This window comes from Oryza sativa, chromosome 4 (genome assembly GCF_034140825.1).
Source record: "Oryza sativa Japonica Group chromosome 4, ASM3414082v1".
NCBI lineage: Eukaryota > Viridiplantae > Streptophyta > Magnoliopsida > Poales > Poaceae > Oryza > Oryza sativa.
In genome coordinates this window covers 18,054,125-18,077,245 of record NC_089038.1, presented here as the reverse complement: position 1 = coordinate 18,077,245, position 23,121 = coordinate 18,054,125, and the positions used below count along the sequence as shown (strand labels likewise).

The 23,121-nt window shown below is 43.0% G+C and overlaps 1 protein-coding gene across 1 annotated transcript; it reads left to right on the top strand.

Moving 5' to 3' along the window:
* Positions 1–540: 540 nt before the first annotated feature.
* Positions 541–16,349, top strand: LOC112936085 (wall-associated receptor kinase 2-like). The gene is made up of 3 exons (XM_066309796.1): positions 541–1,429; positions 3,169–4,298; positions 16,185–16,349. Exons 1-3 carry the CDS (start codon positions 541–543, stop codon positions 16,347–16,349), a joined length of 2,184 nt encoding a protein of 727 aa, XP_066165893.1.
* Positions 16,350–23,121: the final 6,772 nt, after the last annotated feature.

Genomic DNA, 23,121 nt, shown 5'->3' with positions numbered 1-23,121 from the left:
TGCATTAATTTATTGGAGTTGATGTTTTAAAATTTTGAAACAACTCAGGTGAAGCATAGCTAGACATCTTCAGTGTGGTCCTAATTAATCGAACTAATTAAGCAGAGGACAGAGAGCTGTTAGTTGGTACATATAAACCACTCGAGGAATCAAGCTAATTAATGACAATCTAGCTTGCTTCACATTAAATCGAATGAGAATCTTGGTCAGCGGTGCAGATGTTCAGAGCTAGGAAAAAGTACATACTATCAGTTATACTGTGAACACCGCAGGATGAAGTAAATTAACGCTGCAGTTAGCATATTTGTTGGTTCAATCATGCAGTCTCTACTCGATGCCCTAAATATTAGGTGAAGACGACTTTGAGCTAGGGCAAGTCCAAGTCAAGGTAACCATGCAGTATATATAGTACTACAGTCTAGTTCCAGTGGTGTATGCACTATGCAGAGCTGCTAGCTATTAGAAGCCCTCATTTCCACCCAAAAAACAACAGGGATGATGCAGGCGCTGCTAATGCCACCACTAGTATTGCGCCGCACAATGGTAGCCACTTTACTGTGTCTCACCGTAGCAATGGCGGCATGTCTTGCCGCTGTTGCAGCATCCTGCCAGAGGAAGTGCGGTGAGATAGACATCCCTTTCCCGTTCGGCATCGCCGGTCAGCCCGGCTGCGCCATGACCGGCTTCAAGCTGAGCTGCAACGACACCGGGAACGGCGTGCCCACCCTGCTCCTGCGGAACGTGGAGGTGCTCGGCATCTCGCTGCCGTTAGGTCAGGCTCGGATGAAGATGGATATGTCCTACGACTGCTACAACACGACAAGGAAGGATATCGACTGCGTCGATATGGTTGATCTGAACTTGAAAGGGAGTCCCTTCACTTTCTCTGACACTGCTAACAAGTTTATTGTCTTTGGGTGCCGTATGCTCGCTTATCTTGGCCCAGGTGAACAAAATGATGTAGGTAGCAACCTAACTATCGGTTGTGCGGCCACTTGTGGTATAGGCGATGATCTCGTGAGTATCAACAGTGCCGGGTGCTCTGGGATAGGTTGTTGCCAAACGAACATCCCTAAGGGGATCCGGTATTACAAGGTTTGGTTCGACGGTCGTTTCAACACAACGGACATCTACAACTGGACTCGTTGTGCTTACGCAGCACTTGTCGAGACATCCAGCTTTAATTTCTCCACGGTTTACAATTCCCTATCAAGGTTCAATGACAATCTTGGTAGCCAGCCACCTTTTGTGGTGGACTGGGCTATTGGTAATTCCACATGTGAGCAAGCTAAAACAAATTCAGATTCCTACATGTGCATAAGCAGCAATAGCGTCTGTTTGAACTCGCGAAACGGACCCGGTTACATCTGCAACTGCCAAAATGGATTCGAAGGAAATCCTTACCTGAACGATTCGTTTGGTTGCCAAGGTAAATTTCTCAACTAGAGGCTTTTGCTGGCTAGAGTATTGCATTTACATATCATCTATTAGCAACTAGCATACTTTAGCTTTAAAGTACATGTATTTACCAAAATATTGCATCTTTGTCTAGAGCGTATTTACATGTCATTGAGGGGGGGGGGTAGGGTATAGCGGTATAAGTAGGTATGATATCAAAATTTTATAAAATTGTGATAACTATTTATTACTCAAAAAAAAAGGATAACTCAAATAGGTAACATAAATCATGATCCTACTTAAGGATTGTAAAAGGAATTATCTGTCTACCTATTGATTGCCAGTTTTTAGGAATTTCCAAGTAGACAAAAAAGGTGTGAATTAATTTAGCATCCATTTAGGACGGAAGCAAATTATTATGTTTCAGGTAAAACAAAAGGAGTCCATATGAGGTGCAAGTTGGTAAGTATTAACTGCTAACATCAAAACTAGAGTTTATACTTCATATGAGCTACGACTTGTCAATTATTATCATGAAACATATGTATTATTAAATTAAGAAAACACTAATATCTTAGATGAGAGGTAATCTGCTATTTTGTTCCAATCTGCTTTTAGCCAAATCTTGAGTTCATGGAACGGACAGCAAGCTGATTATCAGGTTATGATCTCCGTAATTCACACTAGTTTAATTGTCTAGGTTTGTTGTGCTGGCATAGGAAAACAAATCTGACCAGCTAGCTTATTCCATCATTTTGGTGGATGTATTCAATATCTTTGGTTGAAGGGCTAAAGGACTTTGGTGAATGTGTTAATTAATGTGTGTTAGTTATAACTACTTGTAAACAAAATGAAATAAGTATCTTGCGGTTAAAACCTCGAAAATGAGTAAATTTGTGGTGGAAACTATTGACTTAGGTGAAACTCGTGTAAACTCTCACAAAATGTGATGAGGTGGTGTATCTAAATGTGATATTGTTTTAAAAAAAATAATTAGATTTACATGACTTTTTGATCGGGTTTAAATGAGTTTTCACCGCATAGTTATCCCCCTCCCAACCAAAAAAACAAAACTCTAGAACTACCAAATTCGGAATGGTATTGAAGTGTGTGCTAGCATTTTCATAAATCATCATGCTTTTGTTTTATTCACAAGCAACATAATATATTTTGACATAAGTTATAAATTGGATTGTAGATATTAATGAATGCGAGGATTCTAGTAAGTACCTTTGCTACGGGAAATGCATCAATAAACCTGGCGGGTATGATTGTTTTTGCCCTGCGGGTACCCGAGGAAATGCTTCTATTGGACCATGTCGGAAAGAGATTCCATTGCTTACTGGTACACATATATTATCATCTGAGTATATTGTTTTGCCATAACCTCTATGTACTTGAATGTTCATGTAGAAACCATTTCACATCCCTACAATTTATGAAAAGGAAATTCACATTCTTTCTCAAAATGTTTTCTTTTGTACTTGAATGTATCTGCATGCATAGACACTGTTTTTTAAAATGAAAATTAATCAAATTTTCTTCTCTATTCTACATTGTTTTATATATTCAGAAGTTGGCACAGAATCTGAATCTACTCTAAAAGAAAAAAAAACTGGTACAACAAGTTATTTAATTAGTTCAATATTTGAACTCTTAATTGACTCATATCAGAACAAGGTTTCATTTAAGTTATCACTGCATACTTTAGCATATCATTAATTATTTACTAGCAAATACAAAAAATCTTATAAGGGTCCCTAAATGTAGGTATTGTTATCGGTATGGCTGCTGGTTTTGGAATTCTTGTACTTAGCTTATCTGTGGTACTCCTTATCCGTAAACAAAGAAGTGACATTCTGAAGCAACAACGGAAAAAATATTTTAGGAAAAACCAAGGCCTTCTACTACAGCAGCTTATATCATCTGATGAAAGAGCTAGTGATAACACAAAAATTTTCTCCTTAGAAGAGCTGAAACAGGCAACAAACAACTTTGACCCAACACGTGTTCTTGGTAGTGGAGGGCACGGCATGGTTTACAAAGGCATTTTATCTGATCAACGTGTGGTGGCTATAAAAAAACCTAACATCATTAGGGAAGAAGAGATTACTCAATTCATCAATGAAGTTGCAATACTCTCACAGATAAATCATCGTCATATTGTAAAACTCTTTGGATGTTGTCTTGAAACCGAAGTCCCTCTATTAGTGTATGATTTTGTCCCAAACGGTTCACTAAATCAAATTATTCATGGTGCTACAAGTAATAGGGAATCATCATTGTCTTGGGATGATTGTTTGAGGATTGCTACAGAAGCTGCGGGTGCTTTGTATTACCTTCATTCCGCAGCATCAGTATCAGTTTTACACCGTGACGTGAAATCTTCTAATATACTTTTGGATGCAAACTACACGGCTAAAGTTGCAGATTTTGGTGCATCAAGATTGATTCCTAATGATCAAACCCATGTTTTCACCAATATACAAGGCACTTTCGGGTATTTAGATCCAGAGTACTACCATACTGGACATCTGAATGAGAAGAGTGATGTGTATAGCTTTGGTGTAGTTCTTTTAGAACTGCTTCTCAGAAGGCAACCCATTTTTGAATGTGAGTCTGGCACAAAGAAAAATCTATCTATTTATTTCCTTTATGAGATAAAAGGAAGGCCAATTACTGAGATAGTTGCCCCTGAAGTTCTTGAGGAAGCGACCGAGGATGAGATAAATACAGTTGCCTCTATCGCACAGGCATGCTTGAGGCTCCGAGGTGAAGAAAGGCCAACTATGAAGCAAGTGGAAATGTCATTACAATCTGTAAGAAATAAAGGTTTCAGTTCAGCTGGTACCAGCCCAGAAAGCAATCATGGGATGCAACCAGCCCTATCCGAAACATATGTAAATCTGCATCAGCCTCTTGGAGTTCATACAATTGGTATAATTAATTTAGCATCTTCAAACTGCAATAGCTTGCAGCAAGAATTTATGTTATCCGCTAGTTTCGCAAGGTAAATTATATTACTCCGGCTATTGAATTATTTCTAGATGTTTTCATTATATATTATTGGGAACATGTGCATTCCCACAATCAATCTGTATGTCCTAAATAATACGTTTTGTTCTCATTTGTGAAACATTATTAATTGTTTGTGTGAATTTAATGCAATTTGTTTTGTATGCTTCATGCTGAAACTTTTGGTAAGTTCTCATCTCAAATTGGATTCTTATAACAGTGCAACTTGCTCTAATTTTTTTAGTGAGATGTGTGACTTATTTTTCTCTCTCATTTTTTTTACTTGCTCAAATATATCTATCAATATTCAGTATTGTGGACCTCGTGGTTTTCGGTTCACCTCGTACATATGTTTTTGTTACAAGATTAATAGGCTAGTTATTGTAGCAGAGACGACTCTTCTATCTCTGTTTGTAATATTTTCAAATCCTAGTGCAATGTGTCCGCATTTGGAAAACTTCCATCTTGAATATTATGGACTTCATGTGAAATACTTCAAGTTGCAAAGACATTCAGCTTGTAGCCAAAAAGCTTGAATAATTTTCAGAATGTGGAATACTTCAAGGGTTTATTTCTTATTTACCACCGGCAAATTCGCATGATTCTGAGCTTGATGTGTCACTGATATGTGTTCCCTAGACCCACATATCGTTATGAGAGGAAAAGAGAAACAAGGGAATGTATCAACTTTCCATGCAAATTTGAATGATCCATTTCACGTTCGCTGAAAAAACTGCACACTTGATGGTTCAATTACGTCATTGTTCCATTGAAAATGGTACTAGATGCAAGTCCTCTTAGGCTCTTACTCTCCAACCGGACCTGGGAACAACTACTCACGACATCATTTCCAAAAACAAGTTAGAAGTCATAAATTACTGCCAAAAGATTTAACGGCTTTCTAATAACCCCAAGCTCTAAGAGCCAGTTCAAGATGCTCAGTGGAATGTACCATATATCTTAAAGCACGGTGTTACCTTTAAAGTAATCACTAGGTTTTCCTTCGTTAAATTCACGTATATGCATAGTATTTTTTGACCGCCTCGCTCCAGATGCCCACTAGAATGACAATTCATAATAGCCATTCTTGAGCAAATATAATTTAAAAGTGCAGTAAGAAATTGGATTCCACGAAAACATTTTTTCCCCAAAATATATCCAAAGAGAAAAACTTCCAAGTTTTAAGTTTAAGAGTATATATGTATCAACTATGCATCGCCATTTGCATGAAAAGCCTACTGCAGTTGAAAAGAATCAAGTTTCTATCCATTGTTGAGTGAGTGCACTCCATACTATAGATGGCCATGTGGGCCACCCGGCACAGCACGGCCCAGGCCCGGCCTTGCCTAGGCCGAGGCTTGTTGGGCCGGCACGGCCCGACCGACGCACCGGGCCGTGCTGTGCCAGCCCACATGCCGCACTCACGGCCCAACACTACTCGGGTTGTGCCGGCCCGGCCTGAAGGCACGACGGCCTATCCTGCTTTTCCTCAGAATAAATCTAATTTTTCTTCCTCCTATTGGGTTGTGACATATATATATAACTAAAATAAGTCTATTTAAGGTCCCTATGTTTTGGACAGTGACATTTATATGTCTATTTTTAGTCCCTATACTTTGTGTGCCGGGCCTGGCCTGCTGGCCCATCGTGCCGGGCCAGCCCAGCGCGCCGGTGGGGAGGCCCAGGCATGGCCCGGCGGTCAGGCTGGGCTGACACAGGCCCGACCCAAGTCGGGCCGTGCCGTGCTTGCGCCAGGCCAAAATGCCGTGCCGTGGGCCGGACCTTGGGGCCTCGGGCCTTATGGCCATCTATACTCCATACATTAACACCAACAGAAATCAGTCATTCAAAATAATGCGTTATCCCGACACAGGGACTTGGTGATCTTCACCCGAATGTCTCCTGAGTCCTTCAGCATTCCAGTCCCTCGACTCCTGATGATTTCCACATTTATTCCGACCACTCTACAATCATCTGTGAACTCAAGCAATATTCTTTCTTGCAATCGAATTTGCAAGGTGCGTTCTGTACAGCCGTGTGCCGCGCCATCATACTGTCGAGTGTCGACAGTGGCTGGTTCAATTCGGTGCATGAGCTACGTATTACTTGTTAAGCAGTGGTTGCTCTCAGCATAGTAAAAATTTACTCACCAAATGGTGAATGACCGGGCATATCCATATTTTCTGTAAGAAGAGCAGCATCGAACGGACAATCTCTTCCCGACTTCGAAGTCTGAAAGGAAAATTAGTAAGTGAAAAGTGATATGCTTTTAGTATTAGGTATAAACAGGGCAAAGCGTGCATTTGCTCCAATTTAGTCGCTCACTTCTAATTCCTCGTGCCGGTAGCACATATTTCGTATAACATTTGGCATCATCGACGCAGCAGATTTAGAAGAAAGAATTTGATAAGAAAAGGATTATGGTGTATCCTACTGCGCTGAAAATAAACCAATATACCCGTGGAGAGGTGACAATCTGGCTGTCAATGTTGTGATGGGCACAACTATCTACACATACGTATGGGTAGACGAAAAGCTCATAACTGGTTAACTCGCTCAGCTCGTGACTAGCTCGGCTTGGCTCGGCTCGGCTAAACTCGTTGAGCCAGCGTTTTAGCTCGTTAGTTATAACGAGCCAGCTCGATCTAGCTCGAGAGCCAAACAAGCCTAATGCAGCAAATGAGCAGCCCAATCCTAGCCGGCCCTGTAAGGCCAAGCCTAATGCAGTTCGATCTCCCGTCTGGCTCCTCGCCCATTCGGCCGTTCCGGGATTGGGATTCGATGACATTTCCCCATGACATTCTCGATGATTGAGTCACTACACGTGGGTCCAGGCTCATGTGGGTCCCGCATGTCAGTGACTCAATGTCACTGAGAATGTCACGGGTCACGGGGGAATGTCACCGAATCTGCGTCCGCCGTTCTGAGCCTCGATCTAATGTTGCTCCTCTCTCTCCTCCTGTTGTCTCTCTCGCCATGAGCAGCGACGCGCTGTCCATCTTCTCCCTGTTCGGGTGTCCAAGTAGGTGCGGTGCGGAGGACGACAAGGTCCGTTACCGCGGAGTCCGCCGCTCCGACGTGGTCCGGCCGGCGCCGCCTTGTCCCCAGCCGCGTGGTCCTCCTGCCGGTTCGTGTCCAGCGCAACCAGCCAATCCCATCCTCCCAACTGCGAACCTATCGCAAGGTGTACAGAGACCAAATCTCTGGCTGAGTCGCTGGTGCGTTGCACAATGGGATGTTCAGAATCAGGTGCAGAGAAGACAAGTCTGGTGAAGGGACAACGGGATGCTCAGGATAAGGGGTAGAGAAGACAAGTATCTTGAAGCGACCATCGATATCCTGATGACTTCCATTCAAATTGTAGCTCCCATCATCGATGTCAGGCAACTGAGCCATTTTTTTCCCTCATTGCTCGTGCTAGCTTATCTTGCCGCAGAACCCAGCTGACTTAGCTGGCTCAGGTTGGTGTCTGCTACTCTGTTGGGCTGCTACTCAGGGCATGTCCAGTTCCCAAACAAAATTTTTCACGCGGTTACATCGAATGTTTGGACACATACTGGAGTCTCCTATGTAGAAAAAAAAACCAATTAGACAGTTCGCCGGAAAATTGTGAGACAAAATCTTTTAAGTCTAATTGCACCATAATTTGACAAAGTGGCGCTACAGTAAATATTTACTAATAACGGATTAATTAGGCTTAATAAATTCGTCTCGCAGTTTCCTGGTGGAATCTATAACTTGTTTTGTTATTAGACTATATTTAATACTTTAAATGTGAGTCCGTATATCTGATATGCAGGGGCAAATTTTTTTTTGCCAACTAAACATGCCCTTATTCAACCACAGTGGCTCTGTGTGAAATCCGATGCACCTACTGGTCATTAACCGAGCAGATTTTCAGTACGAAATCTGCAGGAAATGGATTTTCAGGAAGAAAGGAACTTCATGTATGCGTTTTTTTTTAAATAAACCACATAAGACAGTACAATGTTTCATATTGGTATAGTAGAAAAAAAATTACAACACAATAGTCCTGGAGACTATAACCCGGAAAAAAGACAAACCACACTATGTGCCTACAACATATGTCGCACTGTTGAGAACAAAAAGGAGAGCGCCGACCCAATGCACTCCATTCCATCCATGTCTTTGGGAGTAGGGGAGAGAGGGCGACAATGAAGAATGGATCCGCTCTCCCCTGTGAGGCCTGCCAACGTGGCTATCTTGCGTTGGCTAGTGCGCTGCTGCTAGAGGATAGACCATCTGAAGAGTGTTTCGAAAGAAATGGCCCTTCAAACGATGCCTCAAGGGATGTTGCGTTGTCGATGATGACACTATCGTCGTCTGTCCTGGAAAAACCAGGAATATATTTTTTTTTCTAAAGGATTCCACCGGAGCACAAAGGAGAGACAATACCCCTAGGAGGGTTGTCGCTCGAAAGCGTCACCACTATCGGCCCTGGACGGACTAGGCTTTCACCCAGAGATCTTCCTACGGTCCTACCTGCAGCTACCACTATTTGAGCACCTTGAACATACAGCCACCTCACCAATGCCCCACCGTTGTGCGCCCATGCCAGGGGCCCTCCTCATCTGCAAAATCCCCGCTGCCACCGCTCACCCAGGTCACCGGCACTACCAAGCACGAGGGGAGGGAGAGCAGCCACCGATGTCACCATACCTTGTGCCATCGAGGATGCTTCCTCCCAAACATCCAACAACCAGCCACACTGCCCCCATCCTAACCGGCGGACAGAGATAGGGGGGGGCATCCATACTACCATTCCCGGCAGCCGCCTAATCCTCCCCCTCCAATGCGCCAAGCAACCGCCAGGGCCTCTGCCCTCATGTCGCACTGCATTCTCTCCCTCCCCTTGCCAAGGAGGGGGCAGTTGCAGTCACTGGTGGGGATATGGGCGATGGTCATGCCCTAGCTGCCGCCGTCCCACCGACGTTGTGCCACATTGCTCCTTCGTCGTCGCCAATGACAGCATCGGCACACCCACCGGAGCAGCCGTCACTGCATGGCCAGATTTTAGTGTGGAGGGCCGGATCCGTCTGCGACCTAACCAATGTCGACCTACCACTGCCTCCACCATCGTGGACACCGACGTACTTGCCGTAACACCCAGGCCACATCGTCGCTGTCTCAAGGAATGATCCAAGCAATGTGGCCCAGATACGGCCGCGACCTGACCGATGCTGTTCCACCACCGCCGCACCTCACCCATCCGTCTCCGTCACCGCCCTGGATGCCGTTGCGGCCTCCTCCGCCTCCATCACTGCCGTGCATGCCGGCACAAGCGGGTCAGCTCCCTCAGCACATTGTTCGCTGGTTGCCCAACAGTCCAATAAGAGGGGAAGAAGAAGAACAGAACCCCGCCACTGCCATCCTTGCAGCCGCGTGGTTTCTGGTGGCTCGCTCAGGTGGCAGCGAGGGAGGAGGAGGGAAGGCGGGTGGTGGTGCGTGGGCTGAGTCGTCGCCTGTGTCACCCGGATCAGAGCGACGCGGGGGCTAAGCTACGCCGCCTACACTCCGTATGTGGAAGGTGCGTTATGCTTACCTTCAGGTATGTTACAATTGGTATTCTCTTATGCATGAACAAATGGATCCATTAGTGACATAAAAATTGTTACGTAGTTTCTTGTGGTCTCATTAGACAGAGATAAGGATATGGGAGCATCATGGTTCATACATGGTAGAGAGTAATCACATATACAGGACATTATTTCAACCGTCTATCGGAATATTTGTTACATCAAGTCATTGTCACCGTTTCTCTCTTTTTTTTTCTCAGATCTGCTGTAAACTGCAAATTGTAAATCTCCTTTGCTTAATACAAATATACACAAGCTTTATGCATATTGTCGGAAAAAAATCCAATACTAGCCATTAAGTTATATACTCCTTGAGTAAATGTATTTAAGTTACATGATTCTACAGCGAAATGTGAAGGGAATCTAGCAAAACAAATGTGTGTGGGCTGCCTTGCTAGTTGGGTCTAAACAGTGCACAGAAGTAATTCCCCTCTTTTGGTTGTTTGCGTCTAATTCCTCAATCCGGTTGCACCTATTTTGCAACTTCCTGCTGATCCCAAACTTTTTGCATCTGCAAATTGTGACAGATCTGAAAAAGAAATTGATTATGCCAAGACAAAACAAACCAACATACGGACCGTTTTTTTCTGTGAAATACTGAGAGTCAAAAAAGCTGGTTGTACAGCGTGGAGGTTTCTTTCGGCTGCCTTCCAAAGACAGCCCTAAACCAGACCCAAATGTCCAGGCGACGATCCCCTCGAATGGTTGGCTCTTGGCTAGCCCCGAACACAGGTCACCTGGAGCAGGATCATTTTTTCTCGTGCTATGTTGTTGGTTCAGAAGACTCTGCGCGAAGGCATTGTATTCGGCAGTGCCTTCTTGGTTTATGAATTCGACTATTCAGGTAGTCATGCCGTGCAAAGTATCCTGATGCCTCGCACTCCAATTTTCTACCATCATCGATGCCTGGCGTTCCTATTTGTCTACCATCATCTTTCTAGGTAACTGAATGAGTTTCTCTGGTTTCTCGTGGCCTTTTTTGTAGCCTATCTCGCTCACTGATGAGGCTGGCTGCCTGTTTCATATTTAAGGACGCATGCTATATGCCAAAAACTAAAACAGTATAAGCTACTCCCTCCGTTTCAAAATGTTTGACACCGTTGACTTTTTAATACGTGTTTGACCATTTGTGTTATTCAAAAAATTTAAGTAATTATTTATTTTTTTTCATATCATTTGATTTATTGTTAAGTATACTTTCATGTACACATATAGTTTTATATATTTCATAATTTTTTTTAATAAGACGAACGATCAAACATATGCTAAAAAGTCAACGGTGTGAAATATTTTAAAACGGAGGGAGTATTATTAACGGATGCACATGACACCACCACTAGCACAGAACCCACCATCCATCACGGGTGCTAACCCTCATCTGTGATGGATAAAAGCGTGGTCAAGGATGTGTGGTCGCTGATGTAAAAAACCCATGCGTAACGTGTGAAGATCCGACACATTTGAGTTTGACCTCTAACGGTTTACATGTTAACACCCGTCATCGATGTACAGTAAGTGTGAAAAAAAAACCAAAAATGTTAATCCTTGGTCTTTGATGTCGCATTAAACACAATCACAAAACCATTAGTTAGGTACATTTAATTGTTCGGATCTCATATTACAATGTAACAAAATCTCTTGCTAAAAAGAAAAAACCATCTCCCTCAGCTGATTCACATTAATCACAAAAAGCAACCCTCAAATCATCTCCCCCTGTTCCCCACAATCATCAAGTAAGCAGATTCACATGTACAAAGGCAATACAAATCAAAAAAATGTGGACAATAGACACAAAATTGCAAATGTTTAGGGAAGTGGGGAAAATATTTCTCACTTCAGCTGCAGCTACCTGCAGGTGCTTCAAATTAATCTGTAGCGAAACATGGGTACTACTTGCAAACGAATCAAGAAGATGTTCTGGTGGGATGAGATGGCGGCGGCAGTGTACTGTCTCGGTGAGATGGATCTGGCCATCCTAATCCTAGCGGCGTCGGATCCAATTAAGCAGCGTGCCGATGATGTCACCAAGGACTTCCTGAACAAGCTGGATTCATATCTTTTTGGAAGCCACTTATGGCTTTTGTGAGAGTTGAGTTTACAAAGAAGTTCGAGTTTCGAGATTAGTCAAATTTTTTGAGAGGAGTGCTTTTATTGTACTTTGTAAAAATGAATAGAAGTAACAAACTTCAATCAACTTTCGAGAGTTCTTTGATTTGTGTTTGCTCGTTTGCATCGATCACACCGGCGAGTGGATGGTGGTCAGACTGGCAGTTTCACGTTGGTTAGACCAATGGTGGTTCGGCGGTTAGACCGGCAGCAGCGGTGGTGACAAGTTTTGGTCATTCAGTGTGCACGGTCAGACCCGCCCACAAGGCTTCACCATTGTTGGTATTTGTTGCATACACAAATAAATCTGTAAACGCACTGATACCGCCGTAACACTTCCCCTTAGAGTATTACAACTGTATCGTACACAAGGAACGCATGTGTATATCTACGAACGAGATACAAGCATTCGATGAACAATTACTTTATAAAATAAGCATTCGATGAGGTACAAGCAAGAAGAATACTAATAGCTCCGGCGCTTCTCCGGAACTCCGGTGGAAGAATTCCGACAAACCCGACACTCCTCCGAAAGTTCTCGGTGAGAACTATGATACTCTGGGGTACTCCTTCCAGAACTTCCCCTCACTCTCTCACTAACACCACATACTAAAGCAAAGCCTAACGCTTGAGTTGATGTTGTGTGTTTTCCATGTGAGTGAAGACCTCCTTTTATAGTGTGTTATGACTGTTGGAATGGCGATTACTCCTACGCAACCGCAATTGGGAGAGCATCAGGAACCTACATGTGGAAGGCCAGGATGGGCGGCCAGTATGGTTGTTCGGCATTTTGGCCAAACTGTGGGCCCCACTTGCTGGCTGCTCCTTCGGCTAGGAGGCTAGCAGTGGGCCCCTATGGTGGTTAAGGATGGTGTGTTCCCACTTTAGGTTAGTTTTGACTATCATGTGGGCCCTCCAATCCTTGTACTTGCGTGTGATTGGTCGGAGATTCATTTTGTTGCATGTTGGGTCTATTTTCATCCATAATTGACCTGTATACATATATATACCAAAGCTAGTGGAAATGGTTATTAGTAAACCCCTACTACTAAGTTTCGATATAAAACTTTATTTTGTGTATACATGAGTTAACGACTAAAGTTTGCACTGAGTGACCGTCAACAACCAGTAAGGTTGAAGGTGTCTGTGTGGTCAGACCGACTTGTCAACTCCGGTTAGACCGATCTTCATAGTTTTTTGACGGTAACTTTTATTTTCGCTAAAAGTTTTTGATTTTTGGTGTTCCTACCATTCACACCTCTCTAGTAGGTCTAGTTCTTGGTATTCAATCCTACATGCACCTGTATGGAATCATATATAGTGTGCTGAGAATTTAACTTACAGAAGTTAGATTCAGATAAGCATAGCAACATAATACACTGAAAGGAGATGATTTTGCAATATATTGGGGATATTGGTTACAGAGAAGAAGGAAACAACAGAAGAAAAATAGAATGTTTTTCCTTTTGAAGCAAAGAAGAACAAATGTTAGGGAACCGGACTTTTACTGTGCTACTTACTGTCACCTGTTCCCATGGTTCACAGTATACATATGCGAAGTACACAGAACACCATGGACAAAACATGCACTGCACATCTATTCATCACTTCCTGCCTTAACAGATCTTGTATCCCACTTAAGGTTTGTATCTATTGATGATTCGCTCATCCATTTCTATCTCAGGTGCGAGTGTCTGACAGAGTGACAGCCTCAAAAACGGTTTCTCTGATCACTACGCTGATTTCATTTGGGTCTGTCAAATGGAGTGATCAGTCGGCGTGATGCTTAATTTCTTGATGGATCAGAAGACTCGGCAGGAACCAACACGGAGCTGTTCCAACACTACCTGCCTTTCTATGCAGCCAGTGCACTGTGATATGCCGGTAGGCACACAGTGCAGGCAAAATCATGTTTAGAGTAAGCTCCGACCGATATCCTGATACCTTGCATTCCGAACAGTCATCCTGCTTGTTTTTCGATCTGATTGTCCATGGCCATCTTTTCTTGCTTATGTTATACTGGCTGATGAGTGATGAGGTTGCATGGCTGGCTGCTATACATATTTAACGACAGATGCTATATGCCCAAACAGAAAAACACTAACTTATCATTAACTCAGCGGATTTTTCGTACGAATGTTAAATGAGAGTCGACACCTCTCTTTCGCCTTTCTCATTTAGCAAAGGAAAGCTAGCTACTGCATATTAAAACTACTAAAAATATTAAGTCCCGCCTCTGACCACCCAAGACACTGGCGACTTAATTAAATTGGTCATAAACGACAGATACTAGAAAATAGCCATCCCATATTCATCATGGACGAAAAGAAAATACTGTTAATGCAGAATATAAAATGAGCCTATGATTTGAGATATACACTATGTGTTATAAGGTAGAAAAAAAAATCCAAAATGGGTTGGTGGTCTTGAAATTTTCTATGAAATATAGTGGCTTTGACATGTGAATATGCCAGACAGTGTATGCTGGCTGTCAACTCACAAAAAATTAAGACCACCAGACCAGATAAAGTTGAACTATGGACTATGGTAACATTGGCAGCAAAAATGTATGGTAGTAATAGCTGTCAGATAACCTTGATCATGCTCGACAACTGGTATTTGTGTTTTGCAGCTTTACTCGCTTCTTCACACGAAAAAACCAACGTAGTATTGAATGAGACATTTCCTGTACAACAACTTTGTTGTTGTTTGAACAACTGCCGCACCATCTATGCTACTGCATGACCCCCATCCTCCACTTATATATTTCTTTTATCCTTATATTTTAAAAAATTTAATTTCATTTTACATACAAAATTTTATGTACTTCCAGGGTTATTTTGTAAATTTGATTTTACTGTACAACTAAAAAGCAAAGAGATAATAACATCTCTCGATCTTCTCCTTTTCGTCACCATTCCTGTAGGCTGTAGCTGTTCCTTTTTTCTCTCTCTCTAGCTGATCATTGAAGTTGAAGGAGAGTCCAGAGGGGAGGAGCTTTCATGCTCTGTCAAATCATCCGGAACCTCTGTGTTTTGATGGGCTCTATTTTTATTTTACTGGCTCCTCTTTTATTTTTCTATCGGATGGTTAATATCCATTCGCCTATTGTTTGCTTGTGAATCCATTGACTACAAATCAACATATGATGTGGCTCATCTTTGTGACATCTTGGAACTTACTTTTCACTAATACAAATTAGCTACCAGCCTATAAACATCTATCAATCTCAGCAACCCCATCAATTTCAATTTTCAATGGTGACCTTCTCCCATTCTTAGCTCTGATAGAGGGCTCACCAACCATGTCAATAACCAGAGCAAAGACTCAAAAATAAAGAGCTGCATGGATTGAGTGATCATGTCCATCCCCTCACCAAAGGAAACAGGACACACATGCGCGCATTGATGCATTTGTTCTGTGTTGGGTTGCCCAGCACAATTTTTCATGCTTTAATCCGTTCTTTCTTCTCACCAAAGGCACGGCGATCTGCCTTTGCTCTGCTTCGGTTGCCCAGTTCTAATACCTGAGCCGGTTTTCACTTATTTTTGTATCCTGGCGTGGACGCTACGTACAATTACAGCTCAAATTACTTCGGATCTTTCCAGAGGCATTTGGGATTTCCTCTACCATATGTGGAAGATATAGAAAAATTTCGAGAACAAAATCATGTGGACTATGCTATTTTGCAGCAAACAAATCATGCACTCCTAAAAAACGATTTTCCTGGATGAACCCCTCGTCAGATTCCAGACGGCCCATAACTGACCGCGTCTGAAAAAATCATCCTCTCATTTTTGCGTGTAGATCCTTAAGATGCACGCACGTGAAAATGATTTTCGCGGGCAGTTCCTTAAGAGGTCCACACGCAAAAATAAGCCTATTTTTACGTGCGGACCCTTGAAAGGCCCGCACGCGACTATCATCTTAAGAGCACCGCGAGCGAAAATCCCCTTCCTCCTTAGGCATTTTCCCCTCTCAACCACTTCAAAAATTCTATCTTATCGTCTCCACCTACTCGTTGTTATCCTATTTCTTTTATCTCTCTCTGGTCTCTTCTCTCCACAGGCGTGGGGCACGGTGATGGGTGCGAGGCGGCCGGCGGTGGCCGGGAACAAAGGCGAGCGACAGGCGCACGGCGGCCTGCGATGGCCGACGGCGGCCAGGAGCGGCGGCGGGCAGCGGATTCGTGCGCACAACCCTGTGGAGGTGCCCCTCGCCCGCCCGGCATAATCTGGAGGCGGCGCCCCTCTCCCGCATGGATCCGGCGGTGGGCGGCGGTGACGGGGCCAGGAGCGGCGGAAGGCAACGGCAAACAACGACAATGACAGCGGTGACCATGAGGTGGGCGGCGGCTAGGGTTAGGTTCTTGATTTTATTTTTTTGCATTTTTTTTGTGCGTGCAGGCGACATAAGCCAACCGCACGCGAAAATCTGATATTTTCGCGTGCGGGTGCGTCACCCACATGAAAATTTTCGTATTTTCGCAGACACCCCATTGTAGACGGGCATGAGATCCGCACGCGAAAATCCCTTTCGACCACACACAAAAATCGTTTTCGTATTAGTGATGGAAACTAATTAAGATGAGGATTGGTCATCCCTGATCAGTACAATTATCTCATTGTTCACGCACGCAAGTAAAAAGCTGGACCTGCAAATGCCATCCTGGCATCCTACCATCTGTTAACTCTAAACCTATCCAAACGTGTCCAGGGACCTAATGATGGTGACATAATGTCCCAGCCCTCGAACGATCTACTAGCGTATGCAAGCCATTTTGAAGCATACAATGATCAGGGCGCCTCCACTATTTGTCTTGCTGGTCTAGAGCACTCGATACCGAGATGTTATGCTCTGGCTTGAATTGAGGATGCCTTATTGCCTTCCTTCACTGCGTGATGGAATGTTCAGGAAGGTTGCCATGTACGTAAAATCAGGCCTAGAATAACGTGCAGACTCTCCAGGCTGGTGTTGGTATCCTGGTGACTTCCATTCCAATTGGCTACCATCATATTTTCTAGGCAACTCCGCCGATTTCTCTAATTGCTGCTGGACTTCCTCTCTTTTTAGCCCATATAGTCGCAGAGGATAGCTGGCTCAGGTTTTGTGCCTTCTACTCATTTAACCTCACTGGATTTTTCACATTTTGGTCCTTTTGAAAAACTTATTTCGCAAATAGACCCTTGGAAAAACTTATCCCAGAAATGGTCCTTTTTGGGGCCAGAGTGGCTGGCGCCGTCGTCCAACTTGACGGCGCTAGCCTCTTTGGCGCCGTCCCCCTGCCGACGTGGCGGGGCGATGCTAAGGTGGCTAGGGGGAGCGCGTCAGAATGGCTAGCGCCGTCCCCCCCCCCCCCCGAAATTTTTTATTTTTCTTTTATTTGTTTAATATTTTTTTCATTCTTAGGGACACACAAGAACCAACCATAGAAAAAATGAACCCAAATGGACGTAATATGTGACCTGTAAAATTTTTCCTCTCCTATCCTCTCTTTCCGAACTAGTGCAGAGGAGAGAGATGTGCAACTTTTTTATTTTTATTTTATTTTTTTGATATTTTTTTCACACTTAGGAACTCACAAGAACCAACCATATAAAAAATAAACCCAAACGGATGAAATATGTGGCATGTGGAATTTTCCAAAGCTCTACCGAAAAACTTCTCTCCTCGAAAACACAATCTTGCAAGCGGAATTTGGAGGTTTTAATATTGCTGAACTTTTTATGTAGATGTACGTGGATATATTATTTGCCTGATTTCGAGTCCATATGAGAAAGTTACGCCTATTTTAATAAATGACACATGAATGACTTTTCGGGAGAGCTTTGGAAAATTCTAGAAGTCACATATTTTATCCGTTTAAGTTTATTTTTTCTACGGTTGGTTCCTGTATTCTCCTAAGTGTGAAAAAATATCAAAAAATAAAATAAAAATAAAAAACTACATCATTTCATGTGGTTAGAGATTAAGTAATTTCATATAGTGGTAGAGTGATTATGTTTAACATGCTAAAGGAGTTATGGTTTAATTTTAATGAAGGTGCAAAGTAGGCTAAGTGGTATACTATTTTCGGATATCTAGCTAAATGGTATATTCCGTTCGAGTTTAATTTTTTTTCTCTGGTAGTTGGTTGTATCGTGATCTTAAGTGCGAAAAAACATTGGAAAAAATAAAACAAAAATAAAAATGTTGCAACTCTATATAGAGAAACAGGAATGGAGGCGAGGGGTGGGGCGGAGGGGGGCGGCGCCAGCATGGCTGGCGTCCTCCTCCCTAGGGCGGCGCCAGCCATGTTGGCGCCCTCCTCCTGCCACGTCGGCTCGCGTGTGCCACGGTGGCAGGAGGACGGCGCCAAAGAGGCTGGCGCCGTCCCGTTGGACGACGGCGCCAGCCACTGTGGCGCCCCAAAAAGGAATATTTCTGGGATAAGTTTTTCCAAGGGTCTATTTGCGAAATAAGTTTTTTAAAAGGACCAAAATGTGAAAAATCCAGTTTAACCTCAGCTGCTCTGGGGGGAAATGGTACACATGTCAATTTTGCGTCTTCCGCCTATCCGACGGTGACGGATGAGGTGAAAAGAGCCAAATGCACATAGGGAAGTGGGTCTCACATGTCATCTCCATCCATCATCTTCTTTGCTCTCCCACCATCTCTTTCTTTACCCAGAAAAGGATGCTCCATACAGCTCATTAGCTAAAAGGATTTTCAGTAGTAAAGTTGCATGGAATGGAGAACCATTTTCCTTTATCACTAAGGAAAGGATTGACACATGATACCAGTAGTGAAAAATAACTAGTTCACCCGGAATATTTGACGTTTAGGATAAGATTTGATCAAAATCTTTTATAACTTTTATTATTTGACAAGAGATTGGTAGTTTGTGTCAAGAGCAGAATGAAACTAAGTAAGAAGAATAGAAGTTTGTGGAACCGGTTAATACTTTTTCCATTTATTGGATGATTTTAATCCTCTATCCAGTGCAGTGCCACCTGGGTCCAATCGTTCATGGAACATGTAACAAAGCACACAACACGCAACAAACTAATCAAGCACGCTGTTCATCTCTTCCTCTCTTCATTGTTCTCACTAGAGGCTTGTACATATTGCTGCTTCTCTCGCCCTTCTCTATGATCACGTGATATGCAGTAAAAGTCCCAAAACTCCCCATTCTCTTTGTGTTTCAGAAGACTCAGGGCAGATCAACATAGAACTGCTCTAGTCGCCAATACTGTTGGCCCAAAACCGAGAGACGTTAGCCCAACCTGGTGAAAACCTTGCTACACTCTAAAAGGTAGCTTAAGAGGTGAGGGACTCCCCTCACTTACTTTTAAGTTGATTCAACTCCCCATAGATAAGCAATGTGGGACTATTCCCAACAAATACCTCCACGGTGTCTGCATTGTGATGTTAAGCTAGGCACACTGTGTAGGTAAAACACAGGTCTTGCATAAAGCTCAATTTCTCGTACAGTAAAAAACTTCTCAAGGGAATGGCCCCTGGCCCAGATTTCCATATAAAGGATACGGCGAGGAAAAAAACCTTCTTTAACCTGAATTCTAATTGATTGGATATCCTGCATAAGGAATCGAAGGAAGACCCAACGAAAAATGCACACTACTCCCACTTTTCTATCAAATCGGTCATAAGCACTACCTATATTCCACAAAATAGTGCCCCACAAGTAGGATCTAATAAATAGGCATGTGATTCCGTAGAAAGACATCACGACCCCCTATGAAAAGAAAAGCCAGCTCCGGTTGGTGTCCTGATGCCTTGCATTCCAATTGGCTACCATCAGTTATCTAGGCAACTCGTTACAGGCTGCTAAGACTGGCTGCCCCCTGCTTATTTAACCGTAGTTGCTATATGCAACAAAAAATAAATATGTGTGCATTGTTGACTACAACAACTTCGCATTGATTCGTGTTGGTGTATGTGTGCCTTTGTAATGCTGCCCTGAAGATGTTTGCCTGGACAATTTAGAAGTATCGTACATAGACTTAATATTATTTATAAGTTCTCATAGATGTTTAGTTCCAATCTCATGCAGTGATGGATTTTTTTTTTAAGGGGACGGGTAGGGAGCTCCTACAATTTCACTATAGAAGAAGGGAGATCTGAGGATGATGGGTCCCATGGCTACACCCCTAGTCCGACTCCTGCGAAATCTGGGGCAGGTTCTCACATTTCTCCATGGGGAGAACACCCTCCTTGCGATTTCCAGTACTGCGGCGAAATCGGGGATGACCGCCAGGAGGAAGAAAAAGAAAGGGAAGGTTGTACAAGTCGCCCGCGGCTTTTCAGACTATATAGTGCAACTTGTCTCCCTAGCTCTCTTCTTTTCTCAGAACTAGTCTGCTGGTCGACTAGAAAACACGTGTTATATATAAGTCCGGATATTCTTCCGGTTAGTTCTGACTCCTCTAATAGGTGTGTTGCATGCTACTTAATTACATAATACTGTGCCATGGTAAATTAAACCGGCAATACTAGTACACAAAATAACTAGGAGATTTTCAGGGATTGGATGAATCGAGGGCTTTTACTTGCATGTGAACTCTGCTGGACAAGAGTTAATTTAATTGTTTTGGGATGATGTATTAGTCGATCCTGTCAGATTAAATGGGGGAATAATGAAGGTGCACAGTGATTCGATGGCTAGCTTTTCTGAGAATTATGGTGCAACTGAGCCGTTAATCCTGTCAATAAGTTTCGCATTGGTGAGCTGCATGCATCAGCCAGTTCAGGGGAAAGTTTAAACCAATGGAGAATAACATAGTTCATTTATACTCTAATAGATGCAAGCAGGCAATGTATGCGTAAGCTTTTTTAAGATGTTAACTTTTGTAAAAAATATAACGGAACCTTTATTGATCATTGTTGGAGATAGATCGTAGCCAGTAGCCCACCCTTTGGCTGTGTTCTTTCCCCAATTTTCCCAACCCACCTGTCTCGTTTTCCGCGCGCACGCTTTTCAGTTGCTTAAAAAATCATATTAATCTACTTTTTAAAAATTAGTTAATACAACATTAATCATGTAATAAAACGAGCTTCGTTTTGCGTGCCGGACGGAGGGGTTGCCAACCACTCCTCCCAAACGCAGCCTTTATATTGGGACGAATCATGAACAGAGTGGATGGCAAAACAAGAAAATACTAGTGATGCCAAGATGGCAAAGCACGCCGAAGGCGATGGGACCACTCCTATCTAAACTTGTCCAAAAAGGCTTAAAAGTACAGTTTGTCCGAGTGAAGGGACAATTATGGAAACTACTACTAGTAAGATCACTTTAAACCTCACGATAGTTTGGATGTTAACTACCTGTAATTAATTATTAAAAGAAAATGACAATAAATAAGATGTCCTAGTGAGTTACAATCACAAGCGATCTCTATTCAAATTTTGGACTTGTCTAACATGTCACTAGACCCATGTGATAGCAGGTCACGCTTTCACGGTTCATATTCGTACTAGAAATCAGAATCAAACGAGCTTTTATCCTTTTATTCCACATGAGATTTCTATTCTCGTTGAGCTCATCTTAGGGCACCTGCGTTATCTTTTAACAGATATGCCGCCCCTGCCAAACTCCCCACCTGACAATGTCTTCCGCCCGAGAGCTTCCACTTATCCTACACCTCTCAAGTCATTTCACAAAGTCGGACTAGAGTCAAGCTCAACAGGGTCTTCTTTTCCCGCTGATTCCGCCAAGCCCATTATCTTCGCTGTGGTTTCGCGGGATAGTAGACAGGGACAGTGGGAATCTCGTTAATCCATTCATGGGCGTCATTAATTAGTGTCATAGGGCCTGTTCACTTTGATGCCAAAAAAAACCTTACCAAATTTTGATAATTTTGGTAGGATTTCTTATATAGTTACCACAATTTGGCAGCAAACTAAATGTAGCCACTTTTTTGGCAACTTTACCAAAATTTGGTAAGGTTGGAAATGGCATCAAAGTGAACAGGCCCATAGTTACTCCCGCCGATTACCCGCACTTGGTTGAATTTCTTCACTTTGACATTCAGAGATCTGGGCATAAATTACATTGCGTCAGCATCCGCGAGGACCATCGCAATGCTTTATTTTAATTAAACAGTCGGATTCCCCTTGTCCGTACTAGTTCTGAGTCGGTTGTTCGACGCCCGGCGAAGGCCCCCGAAGGGGGCCGTTCCCGGTCCGTCCCCTGGCCGGCACGTGGCGGATCGATCTCATGGCAGGATGGACAGACAGTAACTTGGGCTTCGTGGCATTGAGTCCAGCAGGCTGTACGTGTTCTAATTTCTATCCCAGCGCTAGAGATTGCCATTTGAATGGCAATCCGAGTTCACAAACCCTTTTTCTCAGCTGTCTCACTTATGGTGGCAAATATTCCTAGCTCACCACCGCTGATGGACATGTAAACATTGGTAAACATGGTCTGGATACTCTGTATATTAGGAACGAAATTCCTGATACCTTCTATTCCATGCATACAGCTGCAACTACCACGTATCATTTGGCATCGGCGTCTTATCTCATTGACCTCTCGGCATATTCAAGGGCTCAATAACATGATCTTGGTGGGATTGGTGCGTCGGGTACTTATGCATATGAAAATTGAGTTGGTCATGATGGACATGATGAAAATACAATTAATGCACATGCATTATTCCAGGAATAGGAAGTACATTGCTGTCACAATTCATGGTGTGAAATATATATACGCGTATGTGCAGTATATAGAGCTCTCCAAACATGTGAAATATTCATCTGGTCCTATTTACAGGCTAAAGCTTAGTAATAGCTACTAAATTTTGTTTTTCCTTCACTTAATTATGATACAAATTTTAGGAGCACACCTGTTATTTGCATTCACCTAGTATATAAATATATACTACCTCCGTCCCAATAATTGTATTTCTAGGATTTAAATTTGTCCCAAAATAGTTGTCACAATAGAGTAGTAATTGTCTCATTAATCACTTCCCATTCAAATTTCTCCCTATTTTACCCTCAACCA